This window comes from Anolis sagrei, chromosome 2, assembly GCF_037176765.1.
Source record: "Anolis sagrei isolate rAnoSag1 chromosome 2, rAnoSag1.mat, whole genome shotgun sequence".
Lineage (NCBI taxonomy): Eukaryota > Metazoa > Chordata > Lepidosauria > Squamata > Dactyloidae > Anolis > Anolis sagrei.
Genome location: NC_090022.1, coordinates 254,288,514 through 254,307,980, shown reverse-complemented (window position 1 = coordinate 254,307,980; position 19,467 = coordinate 254,288,514). Strand labels below are relative to the sequence as shown.

The 19,467-nt window shown below is 37.5% G+C and overlaps 1 protein-coding gene across 8 annotated transcripts in view; it reads right to left on the bottom strand.

Annotated features, from left to right (window-relative positions):
- The window catches only part of ARB2A (ARB2 cotranscriptional regulator A), a 237,773-nt gene that overhangs the window by 73,922 nt on the left and 144,384 nt on the right, over positions 1-19,467 (bottom strand). For 7 of the 8 annotated variants that reach the window (XR_010909335.1, XM_060761780.2, XM_060761784.2 and 4 more), the window contains 2 exons: positions 16,678-16,794; positions 9,281-9,365 (listed from right to left, as the gene is read on the bottom strand). Coding sequence is in view for 7 of the 8 variants with exons in the window: in XM_060761780.2 (XP_060617763.2) it covers positions 9,281-9,365; positions 16,678-16,794 (202 nt within the window). In the remaining variant the exon portion in view is untranslated. The remainder of the gene's footprint in view (positions 1-9,280; positions 9,366-16,677; positions 16,795-19,467) is intronic. The other variant, XM_060761783.2, reaches the window with a different exon arrangement.

The following is a 19,467-nucleotide window of genomic DNA, read 5'->3' as shown; positions in this document are numbered from 1 at the left end:
AGCTGTTGGAAATGTCTGTAAAATAACACAATTCTACATCCTAAATATGACTTTGCAGCTTCTTTTGTGCTTAACTTTAAATATTATACACAAATAAAGCTGCACAGTCCAGCTCTGGCAGAACAAAAATGTTAAAGCAGTTGAACCACAATCTTTCATCTGCAGTGAAGGGCTGATAATCTGTGCACATTTGTACATGAACTCTGAAATGAAGCTGCCATTCATAAAATCCTATGCTCATCTAAACCGACGGGAATAAAGAACATGGCATGTGACCAGTAAATTATGAGAGAGCAACACCTCAAGGTTAGAGGTCGCTGAAGATTTCAACAAATCTCACCAGATATGGCAACAGATTAAGCAAGGAGACAGATTGCCCTCCAACCTTAATCTGTTAAGACCTTTGAAGTCTTATGGTGACCTCTATTCCGCTCTTTCATATTAGTTGTTAGTTACACTAATTACAGCCTAATAGTATCCTGGTGCCAGACCATTTTTTTCTAAAGCGATTCAGTGAAAAAATATCAGAAAAATGGCAACTGCTTCAGTCAAACTGCAGTGTGCACATCAGAAGCACTTACTCCTAACTTACACTAGATTTTACAAACATCTATAGACAGCAATGGGAAAGATATCAATAGTGTTGTGAAGTCCATAAATCAAATACATGGCCCTAATGTAAAAGATTGGAATTTGGGGGCAAATAGTAGTTGGGAGTGCAAAACTTCATACTAAATACAAGATAACTGCAATTTAATACCAAAAATAATCAAAATTTGGTTAAAAGAAGCACCCATTTAATAGTTCCATCACGTAACCTGTTGATTTATGGAGACCCTGTGGATTTCAAAGGCTGTTCTTAGACTAGGAATGCTCATAGGTGGAATACATCACCTGGTGGTCTCCCATCTAGTTACTGACTCTGTTTAGCTTCCAAGATCAGATGGGATCCCCAGTACCTTAAAGACCAACTTACATATTTCCCTCTCCTTGGATTTTATAAAATATCTCTTCAACATATTATCTTTTCCATGATTGTGGCACCTGAAAAGCCTCTCCTGAGAGGAAGCCTCCATGCAAGAAAATCTTGGGATATGGGTCAGATGGCTTCAGGGACAAAAGGAATCACACCCAAACTACTCCACACACAGCTTGAATGCAAGCAATCATTTCCATTGCCATCTAACCCCCCACTCCTTTGGATGAATAACTACACCAAATAATCATTTAAAATGTCTAGACTTTTAAACGAACAAATAGAAAAGTGGCAATCAAACAACCACAATAATCTCAGAATGTTGCAATATAATACATTCTAGATATTCTTGGTAAGATCCAAGAGAATGCATGGGCCTAGCAGGATTTGTTATTTTAAAAAATTCTTTGAGCACGAGATGTCATATCCAAAATTCCTTCTGAAACATTAGCTTTAAAGGGAATAATCATGATGTACATGCCATTATTAAGTTCAAATTCCATTAGCCCTAAAAAATAATTATATGGTTCTTTACATAGCCAGATTTTTTAGAACTCCAATATATAAGAAAAGAAGTTGTTAGTACTCTTGCTGTATGCATGCACCTTCAGTTTTAAGGTATAATCACTTAGCTCCACTAAAACTGCTGATACAATCACATAATTCCTGGGAAATAACATGATGCTTGTGTTGGCATACCCATAAGTGATATTCTATGTACCTTTTTTAGGCAGCATAAATAGTTATTAGGATCAGAAGGGGTGTGTGTCTGCTAGCACAACATTAGATGCAAGCTTTGGTTATATAGTAGACAGTGATATACTGTGAGGTATCATATTCTCCATAGTGTCTACTTGTTCTAGTATTCACTTCTGACTACTCAATAGAAATCTACATAAAGCAAATGAATAAGGCATCCTCATGAACTAAATTCATAGAATCATAGAGTTGGAAGGGAGTTCATGGGCCATCCAGTCCAACCCCCTGCTAAGAAGCAGGAAAATTGCATTCAAAGCACCCCCGACAGACGGCCATCCAGCCTCTGTTTAAAAGCTTCCGAAGAAGGAGTCTCCACCATGCTCTGGGGCAGAGAGTTCCACGGCTGAACGGATCTCACAGTCAGGAAGTTGTGCTTTCTTGGATATATTTCTTTAGTACAGGCACAGAATGTTAGTTTAAAAGGCAGATCTGAGCAAAACTGTGTTGAGATAAAATCCATACAGGATAAATATCTCTTAACAGCCTCATCACACTAGAGCATGGATCCACAGAATTCTGGGGTTTGTAGTTTAGTGAGGCCATGGACTGTCTGGCTGAACAGTTTAAAGGCCCCTCCCTAAACTACAAGACCCAGAATTCTGCAGGAGACAGAAACTGGATCCATGCTATAGTGCAGTGGTTCTTAACCTGTGGGCAGTGGACCCTCAATGGGCCACGAGGATGAAAATCAGGTCCATGAGGTTCCTTCCTCTTTATTTTATTTTATTTTATTTGTGCTCCTTTTGCACCACCTGCCACTCCTTTCCTGTCGCTGATCATGGTAGATGTTCTGTATCAGAAAAGCAATTTTCTGAATCAGGACCCCAAACTGAATCTAAATTGACCAAAAACTGATTCGTAACCTTTTGGTACTAATGTCAAAGTGGTCCCTGTTAAAAGTGGTTCCTGGTCAAAAAAAGGTTGGGAACCACTGCTCTAGTGTGATATTCCAAAATCCAAAATCTTCCATCTGGGTGGCTGAGATAGTGACACCTTTGCTTTCTGATGGTTCCGTGTACACAGACTTTGTTTCATGCACAAATGTATTGAAATGTTATATAAATTATCTTCAGGCTAGGTGTTAGACTTTGGTATAATATTATACTTTTACTTTTAAAATTTACTACTTTTGAAATTATAAAATGATTTTTTTGGTCCTAAACAAAGAACCCAAACTGTAATAGGTATGGTTCCAAATAAATTATTAAGTGGCTCACACTGCAAATCTATTATAAGAAAACTTCACAATTTTACTCATTATCAGGAATGTCAATACTTTCCATTGATAATATAAAAAGTAGCACCAATCCTGTTAATTAAATTTTATGTTGGTTTTTATACATGTAATAGGAAGGGGTGATATTGTATATTTTGGCTCAAGCAACAAAATGTTTTCAAATTATTCTAGCAGCTGACAATATATACGAAAAATGATTACTCAACAATCATTGTTTTGTTTTGTTTTTTGTTCTATGTACCTTTATATCTGCTTTGGCCTATCTCTATCTACATGTAGATATACATACAGCAGCGTACATAGAATCATAGAGTTGGAAGAGGCCACGTGGGCCATCTAGTTCAACTCCCTGCCATGAAAGTGAGTGTGCCATTATGGCTATATGGTGTGTTTGTAGTCTCAAAAGTAAGGATTAATAATTTAGCCACTGTTAGATGTTGCAAATTTCAGTTTGCATACATGATTCATTTAAAAAGTAATGTTTTTGGAAAGCTAAAACATGTGTCACCCCAATCTATCTCTAGCCTTAAGTAAAAATGGTGGTAAATTTCAGTACTATTGCTCATAGTTTTCCTGAGTCAAGTTCAAATTTCAGATGATACGGTTCACAGGGTACAAACGCATTTTCTAAACCAGGAAATGTGCCAGATCATATAGTCAAAAAGACATATACAGAGTATTAAGCCAAATTAATGTGGCAGTTTAAACCTCTTAAAACTGTTGTTTTAAGCTGCCTGTAGATTTGGCAATGCATCACTGCATAGGTTTACATTAGTTCACATATTTGAACTAATCTTTTACAACTGATAATTGTGCCTTTGTTATTTTTTTGCAGAAGTACTTTAGTTCAGCTAGGTATTTTAAGCTGCTTTAATCACAAGAAGAAATTATGAAGTTGTGTTATGAAAATGAAAAAAAATCAAAGTTTTATTTTGTAATTTTAGTAATTTTATGTATTTTGTAATTTTATGTATTTTGTGTGTTTTTAGCTATGTTGTAACCTGCTTTGAGCCACAAGGAGAGGCTGATTAAATTATTATTGTTGTTGTTATTGGTTGCAGTTCTTTTTTTATTTCTGCACAATTTCTTCACAGATGAAGAGATATCTGTTTTTATTCAAGTGAATGCCAGTCATAATTGTACTGGGGACTTAAAACAAAACATGCTCATATATTTGTATGTGTTGTGTTTTATTCTTAAAAATTGACATATCTGACTCGGTTGTCCTTGATGAAAGCATGGGGGATGTCTATGAGAAGGAGACCAGTTTAGAGCTACACAATCCAGTTCAAAATGAAGAGGAAGAACAGCAACAGGGTCAGTTTTCAGGAGACCTACAGAGCACCTTAGAGCAGTGGTTCTCAACCTGGGGTCCCCAGATGTTTTTGGCCTTCAACTCCCAGAAATCCTAACAGCTGGTAAACTGGCTGGGCTTTCTGGGAGTTGTAGGCCAAAAACATCTGGGGACCCCAGGTTGAGAACCACTGCCTTAGAGGAAAGAGACCCTGTCAGTCCTCAAAGGAAACAGGTGTTGGTAGTAGGTGACTCCCTCCTGACAGGAACAGAAGTGGTGATTTGCAAACTTGACAGAATGTCTTGAGAAGCAAGCTGCCTCCCTGGAGAAAAAATCCAGTCAAGAGTACAAAGTCTAACAAATTCCTCACTTGCCTTGCAGACAATTTTATTGTCTAGAAGGCAGAAGAGACAACAAGGAGATCAGCTATTCTGGATCTGATCCTAATCAACACTGGGGATCTAGTCAATGGAGTGGAAGAGGTGAAATCTTTAGGTGGAAGTGACCATGTGCTCCTGAAGTTTGTGATACAAAGGAAAGGGGAAACTATGAGAAGTCAACATGCATTCTAGACTTTAGGCGAGCCGACATCAGGAAATTTAAGGAAACACTGAGCATGATTCCATAGACAGGAATATTAAAAGAGAAGGGAGTTAATGATGGATGCGAGTTTCTTAAAAATGAGATACTAAAGGCATAATTGCAAACAGTGCCAATAAGGAAAAAAATACAGAAGTGTAAAGAAACCAGAATGGATGTTCAAAGAACTTTTAACTGTGCTAAGATTTAAAAGAGACATGCACAAGAAATGGAAAAGGGGGGGGGGGGATCACCAAAGAGGAATTCAAACGAATAACCAACATATGTAGGGAAAAGGTTCATAAGGCTAAAGCACAAAATGGGTTCAGGATTGCCAGAAAGAGTAAAAACAATAAAAGGAGGATATTTGGTTATGTCAGTAGAAAAAGAAAGAAAAAGGAAACAGTAGGACCTCTGCGTGGAGAGGATGGTGGAATGCTGACAGGGAAAAAGGCAGAACTACTTAACACCTTTTTTGCCTCAGCATTCTCACAAACAGAAATCAGTTTTCAACCTGAGCAATATGGAGTGGATGAAGAAATAGGGGAAATGCAACCCAAAGTAGGTAAAGAGGTAGTCCAGGAATGCCTAGTCACTCTAATCGAATTCAAGTCTCCAGGGCCAGATGAACTATATCCAAGAGTATCGAAGGAACTAGCAGAAGTGATTTCAGAATTACTGACAATCTTTGAGAATTTTTGGATAACAGGAGAAATCCCAGCAAATGTTGTCCCTATTTTCAAAAAGGAAAAAAAAGGAAGACCCAAAGAATTACTGTGTAGTCAGCCTGACATCAATGTCACTTATTATAAAGGAAGTCCCATATTTGAGGGCCACAAAACCTGTTACAGAGAAATGAATGGACAGATTAATTGAAGTCAATAATTTCATTTGAAATATAGGTAGAATACAAACTTCTAATAACTACATCCTGATTGTTAATCTTGCCTGTATGGATTTCAACTATCCCTCACTGAAAACCTGGCAACATTAATTGGGTCAGAATAACCTTCATTAGTTCATACTAACAAAGAAGATCACACCCACAAAATAAAATGAACACTTTAAAGAACCTACCAGGTATCTTCTTCCTCAAGGACTAAGTTGGCTAAATATTTGGAACTCGACTTACAGCAGATACTTCTTTCTCTAGAACAGTAATTTCATTTCCCTCAAAATATCTGAAAACATTTTTAAAGATGTAAATCTATTATAGTCACAAACTGCTGTGGAACAAATCTACTTTATCAACTTTTTTCAGCACAATTGAAAGAGTGTGCGTGTAAGTGTGTATATACAAATGTGGTAGGAGCAGTGTTAGAATTCCCCCAAACAGAAGAGGGCTACAATTCCATATACTCCTAAAGGGGAAAAGTACGATTAAATTCAGTATGACTTTCTCCTGGGCAGATTTTCATAGGATTACACTAACTCTGTGAAGTCCTCAAAGCACTGGCTCACTGTCAGACGGAATGGGGACATGAGGAAGGAGTGTTTGGATTCAGTCCATGCCTACTTTCTTCCTGCCTAATGAAAACGTGGTGCTGTGAGGGGCTCCTCTCAGAAGCTTCATACAGAGCTGATCTGATACTTGAAGGGAAAAAGAGGAACGGGAATAAAAGCAGGCAACTATTCTGAACTGTTCTTCTGCTTCTTTGGCTTTCTGGACTCCCACACATTTAACAAAGCCTAGACCTGTACATAACTTATAAAAGTTTTACTCTAGGAAAGAAATATTTTTGCTTACCCAGTTTTTAACAAAAACAAAATGTTTTTGAGATACAAATTAAAAGGTAGACATGAAAATATTTTTTTCAATAGTGCTGTGTTTTATAAACACATTTATATAAAAAGGGAAAGCTTCTCTTAAAGAAAATGTAAAATTTACACATGTTGGTATTATAATTTCCTAAAATGCATAAAACTGTGATACACTGTGCAATATTAAAAAGCAAAGCAAAATACCATGACAGATCCCTGAAAGGACTTTTACAAACAGGAAAAAGGATTAAGAAGGATAAGAAGAGGAAGGGAAAACTAACAATTCAGTTTGTTCATAGCTACCACCATAAATGTGCATTATAAGCAAGTAGTCTCTCCCTCTAGGAAATAAAGAAGAATCACTAGTATATGTTTTGACTTCTCTAAAATCAGATTAGCTGATAACACTGGCTTAGCTAGAAGCAATGCTAAGATTCACACCATCACTTTCACAGAAGTTGCAAATGTACTCTTTCCTTCCTAGAACAAGGTATGAAATGTATGCAGATTTTCAAGAAAGGTATGAAAGGGAGGAAGCTGCAGAAACTCCACCTGGCATTCCTAAGGCACTTCTTCTCCTTGCCATAGTAATAATGATTTCTTGCAGCTCAAGAGACATAAAGCTAATTCACACTTGCAGTTTACCAGTCCACTAATCCACCTTCAGATGAAGTGTGAACCCAGCTGCTCAGGAGTAATTGTCCCCTAATCCTTAGCAATTTACACTTCATTAATGAAGTGAGAGTTAACCCTTACTACTACCTTGCATTAGATCCCATTCCACTTTTGGTACTCCCTCTTCTTATACTATTGAGATGGAGCCACTTCAGTCTGTATTATTATATCTTTGGTCAGAAGAAACACAACATATCTTACAGTGCTCCTACGATCCCTGTGGTGTCTAACAGTGTCCAACAGTCAACACCAATATAATCTAAATAGTCAGGTTTAGTTCTTAGGGACAAGTGGTATATTTCTTGATAAGGTGTTAAACAAATCTTATTTCTCTCAAATAAACTGAGCTAATTCTCATATAATATATCTTTAGCAAATGAAAAGAGGTGCTGGGCTCTGTTCTGTTCCCAGAGTAAAAATCTCAAGATAGCAGTACTAAGATAAGCTTTTGTATGTCAAAGGTGAATTCGGGTAAATCAGGGAACATTCTACTTTGGAAGCAATTTTTTACCCGATTCAAAAGGACCACAAACTTGATTTCAGTTATAGAGTGAATATGTAGCTGCAGATATGAAGATGAGACTAAAATATACTTTATATATTCAGCAAGGTAAATTCCAAAATATTTATTAACACAGATTGTTTGTAGTGGGATCAATCATAAGAATCCTTTTCTCATCTTCTTTTTCTGTTTAAGTTTACCATCTAACTGCATAATGAACTGATATTGAATACTTTTGAAGGGGTGCATCTTGAAATAAATTTATATGACTATCTAAGAGTTAAAGAATATATTTTACAATATTTTAAATATCTGTTTGAGCTGCAAGCATATGTTTTGTTAAGAGAAAAAGCAAGTAATGTATGTCTCTCGATCTTGCCCTATATAAGAGTGCAAAATGAGGCTTCATTATGTCAAGACTGAGGGGGCTAATGGTACATGGCTAATGGTAGGTCTTCTTTCTGCCTAACACTCCCATCTCTAAGCAGGATCCAACAAAGTAAGGAATAACAGAAAAGAGAAGGGGTTTTCCTTCACAGAAGGCACACAAGATGTATTACAGAAATCGGAACATTTCATTACTGCAGGATAGTGGGATTTCAGTTGGTAATAATTGGGGAAGATAAGCCAGAGTGATACTTCTGGGGTTAAAAAGAATCTAGGAGATCGTTTAGCTCCATACTCTCATCACAGTGCAGAATCTCCAATGTGGGATGGAAATAAACCATTCTTGGCTGTTGGCTACATGCTATATAGTTAAAAACCTTCAGCAAAGCACAATTGAGCTTCTTCTGAGACAGTCTGTTCCACTTCCGAAAAAAATCTCTTAATATGAGGCAATTTCTTCAAATGTCCATCTGAAATCTGTTTCCTTGAAATTTTGTACCTGTAGCTCTAATAAGGCCCCCCACAGCAATAAGTCTGCCCCATCTTCCATATGACAGATATTGGAAGAAAGCTTTCATCTGTTCTTAACCTTTTTTCCTCCAGTCTGTCAGCTGACAAATTAAATTGATTTGAAGGTGAATGGAAGGAGAAATCAACTGGTTTGCCTTTTGTAAAATGAATGTTATTTTACAGTTGCAAATAAGAGATTAAAGAAGTGATTCCATACTTAAAGGCTCAGCTCCCACCTTGGTGATTCATTTTATACATTAGATGAATAATGTTTCTGTGTAGTTGAAGCATGCCTTTGGGGATGCTTACAAGCCAGGCAAGAGAAACATGAAGTTCTCCTATTGCCTTTTAACATCTAGTATTCAAATAAAGAGAGATGGTGCAGAGGCATATATGAGAAGATACATATACTCTTAACTATTGGAATGGAATTCAGAGTATGTCTTATATGAAGCATAAACACACAGCCAGAAAAGGAACAGAAAACTTTAATAACAGCTTTAAAGTATCATGGAGGAAAATTAATTCCTTTAGTGGTGAAAAGACATTAATAATCATATTTCAAAAGAATGGCTGATGTCAAAACTAGTGTTTCCATACCTGCAGAGACTCGTGGGCAGTCTGGTAACATGGATTCTACTGAAGTATCCAAAGGTTCTGAACTTGACACCCAATTACAACAGTTCTGTTATTGAAGAAAAACAAATCTGAATAAAAAACATGCACAATTTCTGTTGTTATAGTAGAAAGACTCATCTGTAGGCAATGGCATGCGTAAGTATGAGCTCATACCAAAGTAAACAGCACCCATCAGCATCACTGCATTTATATATGAACTCTATCCCTGATGTGTAGCATAGATGGAAATTTAATTGTGAAATTGTCATAATGTTAATTTGTTGGTCTGTGTTTAATTATCTTGTGTAGATGTAAATTGGGCTTACCTTTTGACTTATGTTATTTTGTATTGTCAAATGGCATTGAATGTTTGCCTCCCCAGAGGGCGAGTGGCGGAAAAACAGGAACTACCGGGAGTGTGCGCAGGGGCGCCTTTTATGCCCTGCGGGGCGGCTGGGCGGAGTTACCGCCAAAACTTTGAAACTTTTAAACTTGGGATGTTTTCCGTTGGAGCCTGCGCAGGCGCAGAACTCCATATGTGTGGATTCACGGAGACCACGAAGAAAAAATAAAGTTTTCATTCATTCATTCATGGTTATTGGAAAGATAACTTCCCTGCAAAACATGTCAGGTTTTTCATCTATTTGGAGAAATGAGGATGATGAGAAGAAGACTCTATGGATGCTTGGTACATAGTTACTGGGCTTCAAGTCAATGTTTTGATGCTGAGACTGAAACAATGATACTAGTTCCTTCTGTAAACCCTAATTATGTACTTACTTATTCTTTCATATGACAAAAATAATAATTGAAGTAGATTATTTATTTATTTATTTATATCCCATTTTTCTCTTATGAGTGAGGCTCAAAGTGGCATGCAAGGCTAAAACAGCAAAGATAAACATCCAGCAGAAACATCATGACCCAAGTAAGCAGATTGCACACAATACCTCCCATATATAAACCAAGTAATAAATTATTATATATATCATTGAAAAATTCCCCAAACCTCCAGTCACTGAGGTTAGATTATCATAGTGTTATGTCCCAACACTTTCTTGAAATGGATGTAGCGCACAAAATATATCTAGCAAGTACAAGAGATTACAAGAAATTGCAGGTTTTGGATTAAATTGACACAACACATACTCTAAAATATTTTCCTTATGAATTAGTGCAAACTAGTAGTATATATTAATTGCAGTTTTCTAGGAGTGATGGTTCAATATATATCGTATATACCTATGTATAAGTAAAAGGCAAGTTTGCGGAACAAAATTATGGATTTTGATATAACTCATTGATAAATTGAGCGTCATTCGGTGGAGAAGGGAAAGCACCAATGCCACCGATACCACCCCTACATAACACCACCCACCATTTCCTTCTTTTAGGTTCTTCTGGGATGGACTGAGTTCTTGCCTTTTGACATTCTCCTTAGAGAAGGGAATGGTTCCTTTTAAAATAAGAGTTAAGGCATTTACTCACATGGATCCATTGGTAAGTCAACCCAGGTTTTTTGGGATGCTTTTTTTGATTAAAAAAATTCTATACATGATTATATAGGACAGTTAGGAGAATGGTTGCAAAGCTGCAGATAAAGAAAAATACAAGTTTTTATCCTGATATATTTTAAAGGCGTAGCAGTAGCATCCTATCTGTAAGCAAAATGGTTATTTTTTTTTTACTGTCCAACAATCTACAGCTAAATCATAGAATCATAGAGTTGGAAGAGATCTCATGGGCCATCCAGTCCAACCCCCTGCCAAGAAGCAGGAACATTGCATTCAAAGCACCCCTGACAGATGGTCATTGAGCCTCTGTTTAAAAGCTTCCAAAAAAGAGCCTCCACCACACTCCAGGGCAGAGAGTTCCACTGCTGAACAGTTCTCACAGTCAAGAAGTTCTTCCTAATGTTCAGATGGAATCTCCTTTCTTGTAGTTTGAAGCCATTGTTCCGCGTCCTAGTCTCCAGGGCAACAGAAAAAAAGCTTGCTCCCTCCTCCCTGTGACTTCCTCTCACATATTTATACATGGCTATCATGTCTCCTCTCAGCCATCTCTTCTTCAGGCTAAACATGCCCAGCTCCTTAAGCCACTCCTCATAGGGCTTGTTCTCCAGACCCCTGATCATTTTAGTCACCCTCCTCTGGACACTTTCCAGCTTGTCAATATCTATCTTCAATTGTGGTGCCCAAAATTGGATACAATATTCCAGGTGTGGTCTAACCAAGGCAGAATAGAGGGGTAGCATGACTTCCCTGGACCTAGACACCATACTCCTATTGATGCAGGCCAAAATCCCATTGGCTTTTTTTGCTGCCACCTCACATGGTTGGCTAATGTTTAACTTGCTGTCCACAAGGACCCCAAGATGTTTTTCACACATACTGCTCTTGAGCCACACGTCCCCCATTCTGTATCTCTGCATTTCATTTTTTCTGCCTAAGTGGAGTATCTTGCATTTGTCCCTGTTGAACTTCATTTTGTTAGTTTTGGCCCATCTCTCTAATCTGTCAAGATTCTAATTATGTCCAATATGCCTTTTTAAAAATTTAGAATGTATATATTAAGCATTTTAGGCATTATTCTAAATCTATGTTTTTTTACTAAATATTTCATTCATAAACATGTTGTAGAATAAAATAATGGATATAGCATTTTGTTAAAAAATGAAGATGAACTATTAAACTTCAAAAACTCGAGAATTATATTCAGAAATGGAGGGAGTGGAAAGAATCACCTTTTCAACACATACACTTCAAATACATGAATATAGAAAATGGGGACATTTGTTTTATTTCAATTATTTATCTTAAGATGTTTTAAATCAATTACTTTAAATTAATCATTTTACTTAAGAATGCTTTTACTCATTGTTTCTATATGGGAATGTTCTTCTGGCAAACAAGGATGAATTGTATATTTTTAAATGCTTGCTGCCCTAGTTGGACACCACAGAATCTTTCCTCACTGTGGAAAGATCCTTGACTGGTAGATCAAGTGTCTTATTGTAGTTCCTTAATTCATTCTGTCTGGAAGAAGATGTCAGCTGTGTTGCAGTGAGAAGAAAATTTCAAAGGCTCCAATCCCCACCAATAAAGGCGGAGGAATGGCTTTTGAATAGATTTGTCAAGGCAACCCTACTGTTCTGGGACCAGGGAGAGCAGGAAGAATATAAAGAAAGGGTTGCTGTATGAGATTAGAAAGTGAAGTTCACAAAGCATGGCAGATTTTTGTTAGAAACAGTAGATCAGTGAAACTATTGAACTGTGTGAAAAACCCATGAAAACATTTAGAAATGTAACTGGCTAGTGTGTTTGTTATCCTTTCACTAAGATGGTTGAGATGGCACTACGTCTACATTTCACAAAGTCTTTAAGACGCATATTTGCATTTCAGGTTTTAATTAACAGCTGAATGTGGAATTTTAACATAACAGTAAATTACAAAAGCAATAAAATCTGTATTAAGCATTATATTCATTTGATATAGATAAAATTAATATAACTACTGATAGAACATTGCATCAGAGAATTTAGGTAATACAGAAGATTTAAACACAATTAACTACTTTTATACATAGCCTGCCTTATGCCTGTACAAACTACATATTCTCAAATGCAGGCGGAAGATATGAAAGTAGAAGATTTGTTTTATCAGTTATCATAGTGTTTAATACATTAAAACCGTGTCTTCTGCCAACTCTAAAATAATAAGTTATAACACAAGGTAGATATATTCAATGAAAAAATGATATTTAAACTACAGTATTAATTTTGTCACTGGAAACAATGAGCACTACACTTTCAAAGCAGCTGAGAACAGATTTAAATCAATATGCTTTCTACCTGTAATCCTAAATTAGAGATGTAAAAATTTGCCCAGATAAGGTTTTTGAAACCAGAAAATATCTGTCAAGGGAAAGAATTGGAATAACTGCACAATACCTTCAACATGTGTGCTGTAGGAACCAATCACCTTAAGTCTACACATCTTTCACAAAATCAATAGAGAAACAACAATCCAGAGTTCACAGTGTAAAATACTGCACTTATATTTGAGTTCATAAACCATTATTCTATTTTAGAAAGTTCTAACTTCTAAAATTTCTAAAGTTTAAATTCACTAAAAGAACACTTATCAGACTCAAAATAGGATGGAGTTCTCTGACAAAATATTTGGGATGCAGTATTTTTCTGTATTTTAGGCATAGATTCTCAATCTACATCCTAGCAGTAACAGCCTATAATACCATAAGGTAAAGTTAATAAAGGCTTTTATTGTGCAATAACATTGCCTCAATCATGGCAGCCCAGATGTTTGTCAATCTGTACACCCCCATGTTTTTCCACTTCCCTTTCGAATATCTTTTAAAGAAAAAGTTGGACTAGCTGCACTATATCTTTTAACTGAGTACAGTAGAAGATGTTTCTTCTAAATCACTAAATTTCACTTAAAAATCACTAAATCAACAGAAAAACAATGTCACTTCTGAAGGATAAGCTGAAGCAAGGAGCAAGAATTTGTATCTTCTTGCTTGAGGTAGAAGGATCATACAGTATTCCCTCACTTATAGTGGGTGATCCGTTCCGGGACTACCTGGGATAAGTGAAAATCTGCAAAGTAAGGATGCTCTGTCCTTCACATATTTCCGAAACTGTTTCAACACAGGACCATTCAAGTGGCTACGAACAACACAGTACAGTGTTTCCTCGCTATATCGCAGTTCGCTTATTGCGGACTTGCTGTTTCGCGGGTCCGCAATAAGCGGGGGGGGGGGAGCCGTGAGGGGGAGGGGGAGCCAGGTGCTAGACCTTACTCTGGGGCTTGTCTCCGCCCACCTTGTCCTCCGCAGCCTTGTCCTCTTCGCTGAGTCTGCTGCTCGCTGCCTTGGAGGCCATCAACTTGCCCAAGGGGCCTCTGAGGCAGTGAACAGCAGACCCGGTGAAGAGAACGAGGCCGATGCTTAGTGGGGACACTCCGCCCACTCAGCAGCGGCCTCGCCCTCTTCACAGTCTTCTGTTCGCCGCCTCGGAGGCCCTTTGGGCTCAGTTGACGGCACTACAGGATGGGCTGAGGCCTGGTCTAAGGCTGGGTAAGAGGCTGGAGGCTGGTCCTTAATCCCTTTCTACTTCTTAAACTTTGCCAAAGCTAAGGAGCTGGATGTTTCTTTCTTTTTTCTTTTAATTTATGTACAGTATTTATATTCTACCCTTCTCACCCTGATGGGGACTCAGGGCGGATCACAATACACACATACACGGCAAACATTCAATGCCGTTTTGACATACAAGACATACAGACATTCAGTAATTCTTCCACTGGGTACTGGAGGTTGCTCGATTTGGCCACAGGGGGAGCTGTTGCTTCGTCCATTATGATGCCGAGCCTTTTTGATTGTAGTATTTCTTCCTTGCTTCTCCAGCATTTTTATGGTGTCATAAACGGTTCTGGCCCAAGCTACCTATCCGAACGTATCTCTGCCTATCAGCCCGCCAGGACCCTAAGATCTTCTGGGGAGGCCCTGCTCTCTATCCTGCCTGCTTCACAGGTGCGGCTGGCGGGGACGAGAGACAGGGCCTTTTCTGTGGTGGCCCCTCGGCTGTGGAACGCCCTTCCCATGGAGGTAAGATCAGCACCCACGCTAATGGTGTTCCGAAGAAGATTAAAAACTTGGATGTTTGAACGGGCATTCGGTTAATCAGTGCAATGAATGTGATGATTACAGGAATGGAAATATGGACGACGAATTGGATCACGACTCTAGTTATGAGATGCATTGTGTTGTTATTGTTGTGTTAATACTGTATATTATGCTCTTAGGGTTTTAAATTGTATATCGTTGATTGTTTTTATCCTTGTTGTAAACCGCGTTGAGTCGCCTGTTGGGCTGAGAAACTGCGGTATACAAGTAAAGTAAAGTAAATAAATAAATAAATAAATAAATTAGCCTCCCCGCTTAAGCGGTCCCTAATTTTTCTACTCACAGCTCACAGCTGTTTTCGAACTGCTTAGGTTGACAGTGAGCTGGGCAATTTCTTTTTTTTTTTAACAGCTATTTTTTTAACAACTATTAACAGTCGGGCACTCAACCCCGACTCGGGCTTTGAACTTGCCACCTTTTGGTCGGCAGTCATTTATTGTAGCTGATTAACCAGTTGTGCTACCAGCCCAGTTGTTGCCAAGTGTAACGGGAACATCTCTATATTGTTTTTTTTGCAATTGTTGCCAAGTGTAACAGGAACATTTCTATATTTTTACCCTTGGAAGACAGTTTAGGATCCTCCTTTGATGTTAGAACCAATAACACCAATTTATTATATAAGCAGGCTTGAAAAGGAGTCAGCTGCACTGAACACTCCCACTCCTCAGCCAAAGACAGACATGAACAGGTACCACTGAAGCTATATGAAGTAGATTACTTCTGGGCTGCAAGTACTACAGTTTGGAGGACCACTTCCTATGGAAGATCCTTAGGATGGGAAGTTCTGTTATACTTTGCTTGCTGTGTAAACATCTGGCAAACAAGAATGAGTCAACTGCATGGTCCTCGCCCAGGTAGAGAAGAAGACAATATGCATGTTTGTCTGAATATGGAATCTTCATCCACAGCGTAGATAATTGCTGAAGAAAGTCTTCACGGCCATAAGCCTCCAGAGAGGAAAAAGACAAGCTAATGAACTAAAAAAATCAAAAAGTTGAGACTTCTTAGCAACCCTATCACAATAGTGGTAGAAAAGAATCTGGATTTCAACAGTAGCATGTGGCTTGTATGTGTGGAGGTGAGGGGATGGGGTTACCAACAAAACACATAACCACAGAGGCACGGAATTACCCCATATGTGTGAGTCACAGAGACAACGAAGGAGGATTTTGTGTATACAAATAGCTTAGCATCTACTGCTTTTGTAACAGGCTTTACTACTTTGAGAGCACAGGAGACCACAAAAAGTTTCCTCAGTCCAAGTTTATACAGGAGTATAACCAGATATGGGAGTTATAAATATTTCTGAAGAGAGTAAACCATTCGAATTATTTCAATTTTGTCTATGAATACCCTTTCTTACACATCTTTGTGCAAAGCAACAACTTCCTCCCATTTTATGTAGCTAACAGTAAAAAAATGGCATATAAAAAAGTTGAACCTAGATGGTTGGTGAATGAGAAAGACATACAATGGTCGAATGGGACTACGGTGAAGTGATGAATGTCTTCATGTACCCAAGATGGGCAGAGTGAAGACTGACCCACCTTCACCAAGCTAATTCAGAGATCTGATTGGCTAGACAGGCAGCATCACCACAGAAAACAAAACACAATGTGCCATCTTCCTTTACCACATTCAGGAGGTGGAAAAGGATGCAATTTAAACTCACTTCTCGCATCCATTCTCGAATAGTTTTGCCAGCTTCTTGATGCCACACATTGTGAACCGAGTCTGTCAATGCTACTGCAGTAACTTTATTTTTCACCTCTGTCTCACGTTGAATCATCTGTAGAAAGTGAAAATTAAAAAAAACCCTCATATTATTAAAAATATAAATTCACTAAACTGCTCAATGTTTTAGACTGACACACATTTAAAATTTTACAGTTTAAAGAAGCACAGTTAAAAGACAAAAAGAAAAAGAAAACCCATGGGATATTTCTCACAAACTTTTAGATTGTTCTTTCAAAATGTATTTCCGTCCTTAGGGAAACTTGTACTCATAGCTTTCCAAAAGACATGTCCTATAGCTATTAAGTTTTGGTTGATCATGTGTCAGAGATACAAAAGCATTCTGGCCTTATATAATTCATCTTTACGTTCAAGCCAGCGAGCTGCACAATGGATCTTGAACTTCTTTGCTTTCAGTGTAGATGCACCCTGAGTTAGATTCTCCAAGCTTGACAGTGAGGAGGTCTGCAGGGACAGTAAAGGTTTTGTGGCTTGGTGATGGAAAATAAATGGTTGTTGCCAGAAAGAACGAACTGATGAAGTGAGCAAAGCAAGGACAGGGAGAGAGCCAGGAATAATCTCTCAATTGTTTGAGTAGATACTAAATTAACTTTTTAAAAATGGAAAAACAGTAATCAATGCAGCCCTGAGATAGAGGGCACATTTATATTGTAGAATTAATGCAGTTTGACACCACTTAAATTACCATTGCTCAATGGAAAGGAACCATGGGGGTTGTAGTTTTATAAGACCTTTAGCTTTCTCTGCTAAAGAATGTTGGTGCCTTACTAAACTACAACTCCCATGATTCTATAGCATTGAGCTGCAGACATCAATGTGGTGTCAAACTTCATTACTTTGAAATGCCAATATTAAAATATTGTTTTAAAATTTATTTTGTTAGCCATGAACAATAGTTAGGCTAACAAATAGAAATAAATCATTGTAAGCTAAACAAATTGTGGTTTGCTATCATGTGTCAATTAGACTCCTAAACTGACTTAGAAACAAAAAAAGGGGACAACAAAGTGCAATATTAGATTGCTAGATAAAGAACAAAAGAATGAAAGTTTGTTGAAATAATCAGCAATAAAAGCAACAATATTTATAACACATCTTGAGAAAAATGGCACAGATCATCTTTGACACTATTCAATGTTTGCTGAATTTTCTGCAAAGGCTAACTCAGCATTTTAAAATTACTATATTTTGTTGGGTATGACTACACTTTAAACCCTTAATATCAATTTAGCGCTGCAGCTTAGCAAGATATAATAACCATCACTATAACGCAATATGAACATAGATATTTTCATGTCAGTGGGCCATTTATCTAAACTACAATCCTTATGATTAGATATAAAAAGTAAATTTACACAATCAGAGTGTATGGTTATATATTTACCATGATTACCTGAGTTTGGAAGCAGGTATCTGCTGGATTTTTTTTAAAATCCTTTCTGTATGGCAACACATGGGTTATGTACTAACATTGTTTAATGCTTGTACTAGATAACTAGCCACTGATCCAGTGAGCACTATATGTCAGAATAAATTTGCCACCTTGTTTAAAATGTTGGTAGAAACCAAGGCTCTTTTTATCATTAGTTTGAGAAATGTCTTGCTGGATTCTGTTTCCAATATTCACCAAGCAAATGGGCTTTAGAAAATTACTAACACACAAAAAAGCACCAAATGATGCTGGGTAGTAAAATCCCAGAGAAATAAAATATCTATTACTGAAGCATGGAGAATTACAAAAATATTTCATCACTATCATGGAATGCCCATGCGACACAATTATAGTGCTCTGATTACACTTTAATTACTACAGCAACATCCTATGGAATCCTGGGACTTGCACTTTAGGGAGACACTATCCTCTCTGGTTGAGAATTTAAAATCCCTTTCCTTAAACTGAAAATCCCAGGATTTGCATCACATCCATGATCTTGAATCAACTGGACTGACCTCTTACCAATTGCAGAAGTCTTTCCATGAAACTGTATTTCATGAATATTGTGAATTGCATTGGGGGTCTACCTGTCTTGAAAGCTTTAGTTTTAGTAACTGCAGTGGGAAGGGAAGTTTGCTCTGTATTTGTTTTCTACCTTTCTCTATTTACCTGCAATTTTATCTATTGATGTTATGTAATGTTGTTGGGTGACTTACAACCACTTCCGGGAAGAATCAAAGCTGAACAACATAATTTCACGAATGACAGCCAACTATTTCTCAGCTGAAATTGGACATAATTCAGCATTCACAATCTTCTCAAAGACCTTAGGAAATCTTTGTCTGTTTTCCAAGCATTCTTTCTTTTTTCAAATGTAACCATTTTCACATAATGGACATAAATCACATATATGCAGAATACACAGAAATATATATTTCTATCAAAGACCATAAGAAGGTTCCAGAAAACTACACAATATCCAATCCATTTGGAAACCTGCCACAGGACTTAGCTCAGATAAGCCCCGATACCTTGAAAACAAAGAAAATGTTATAAAAAGTCCAGGGTTGTTTGATCAAACTCTGGGGAAGCTTCCCAAAACAAATGAACTCAAACTTAGTCAGATAAATATTATATTCACTCTCAAAGCTCTTCTCTCAACTGATGTAACTGGTAAAAGCTCAGTTCTATTCCAGCTGCTAGCTATTAGCAAAAGGACTTAGGGAGAGCTGAGGGAACCAGTTCTCTTGCTAGTGACATCTGCCACAGCAG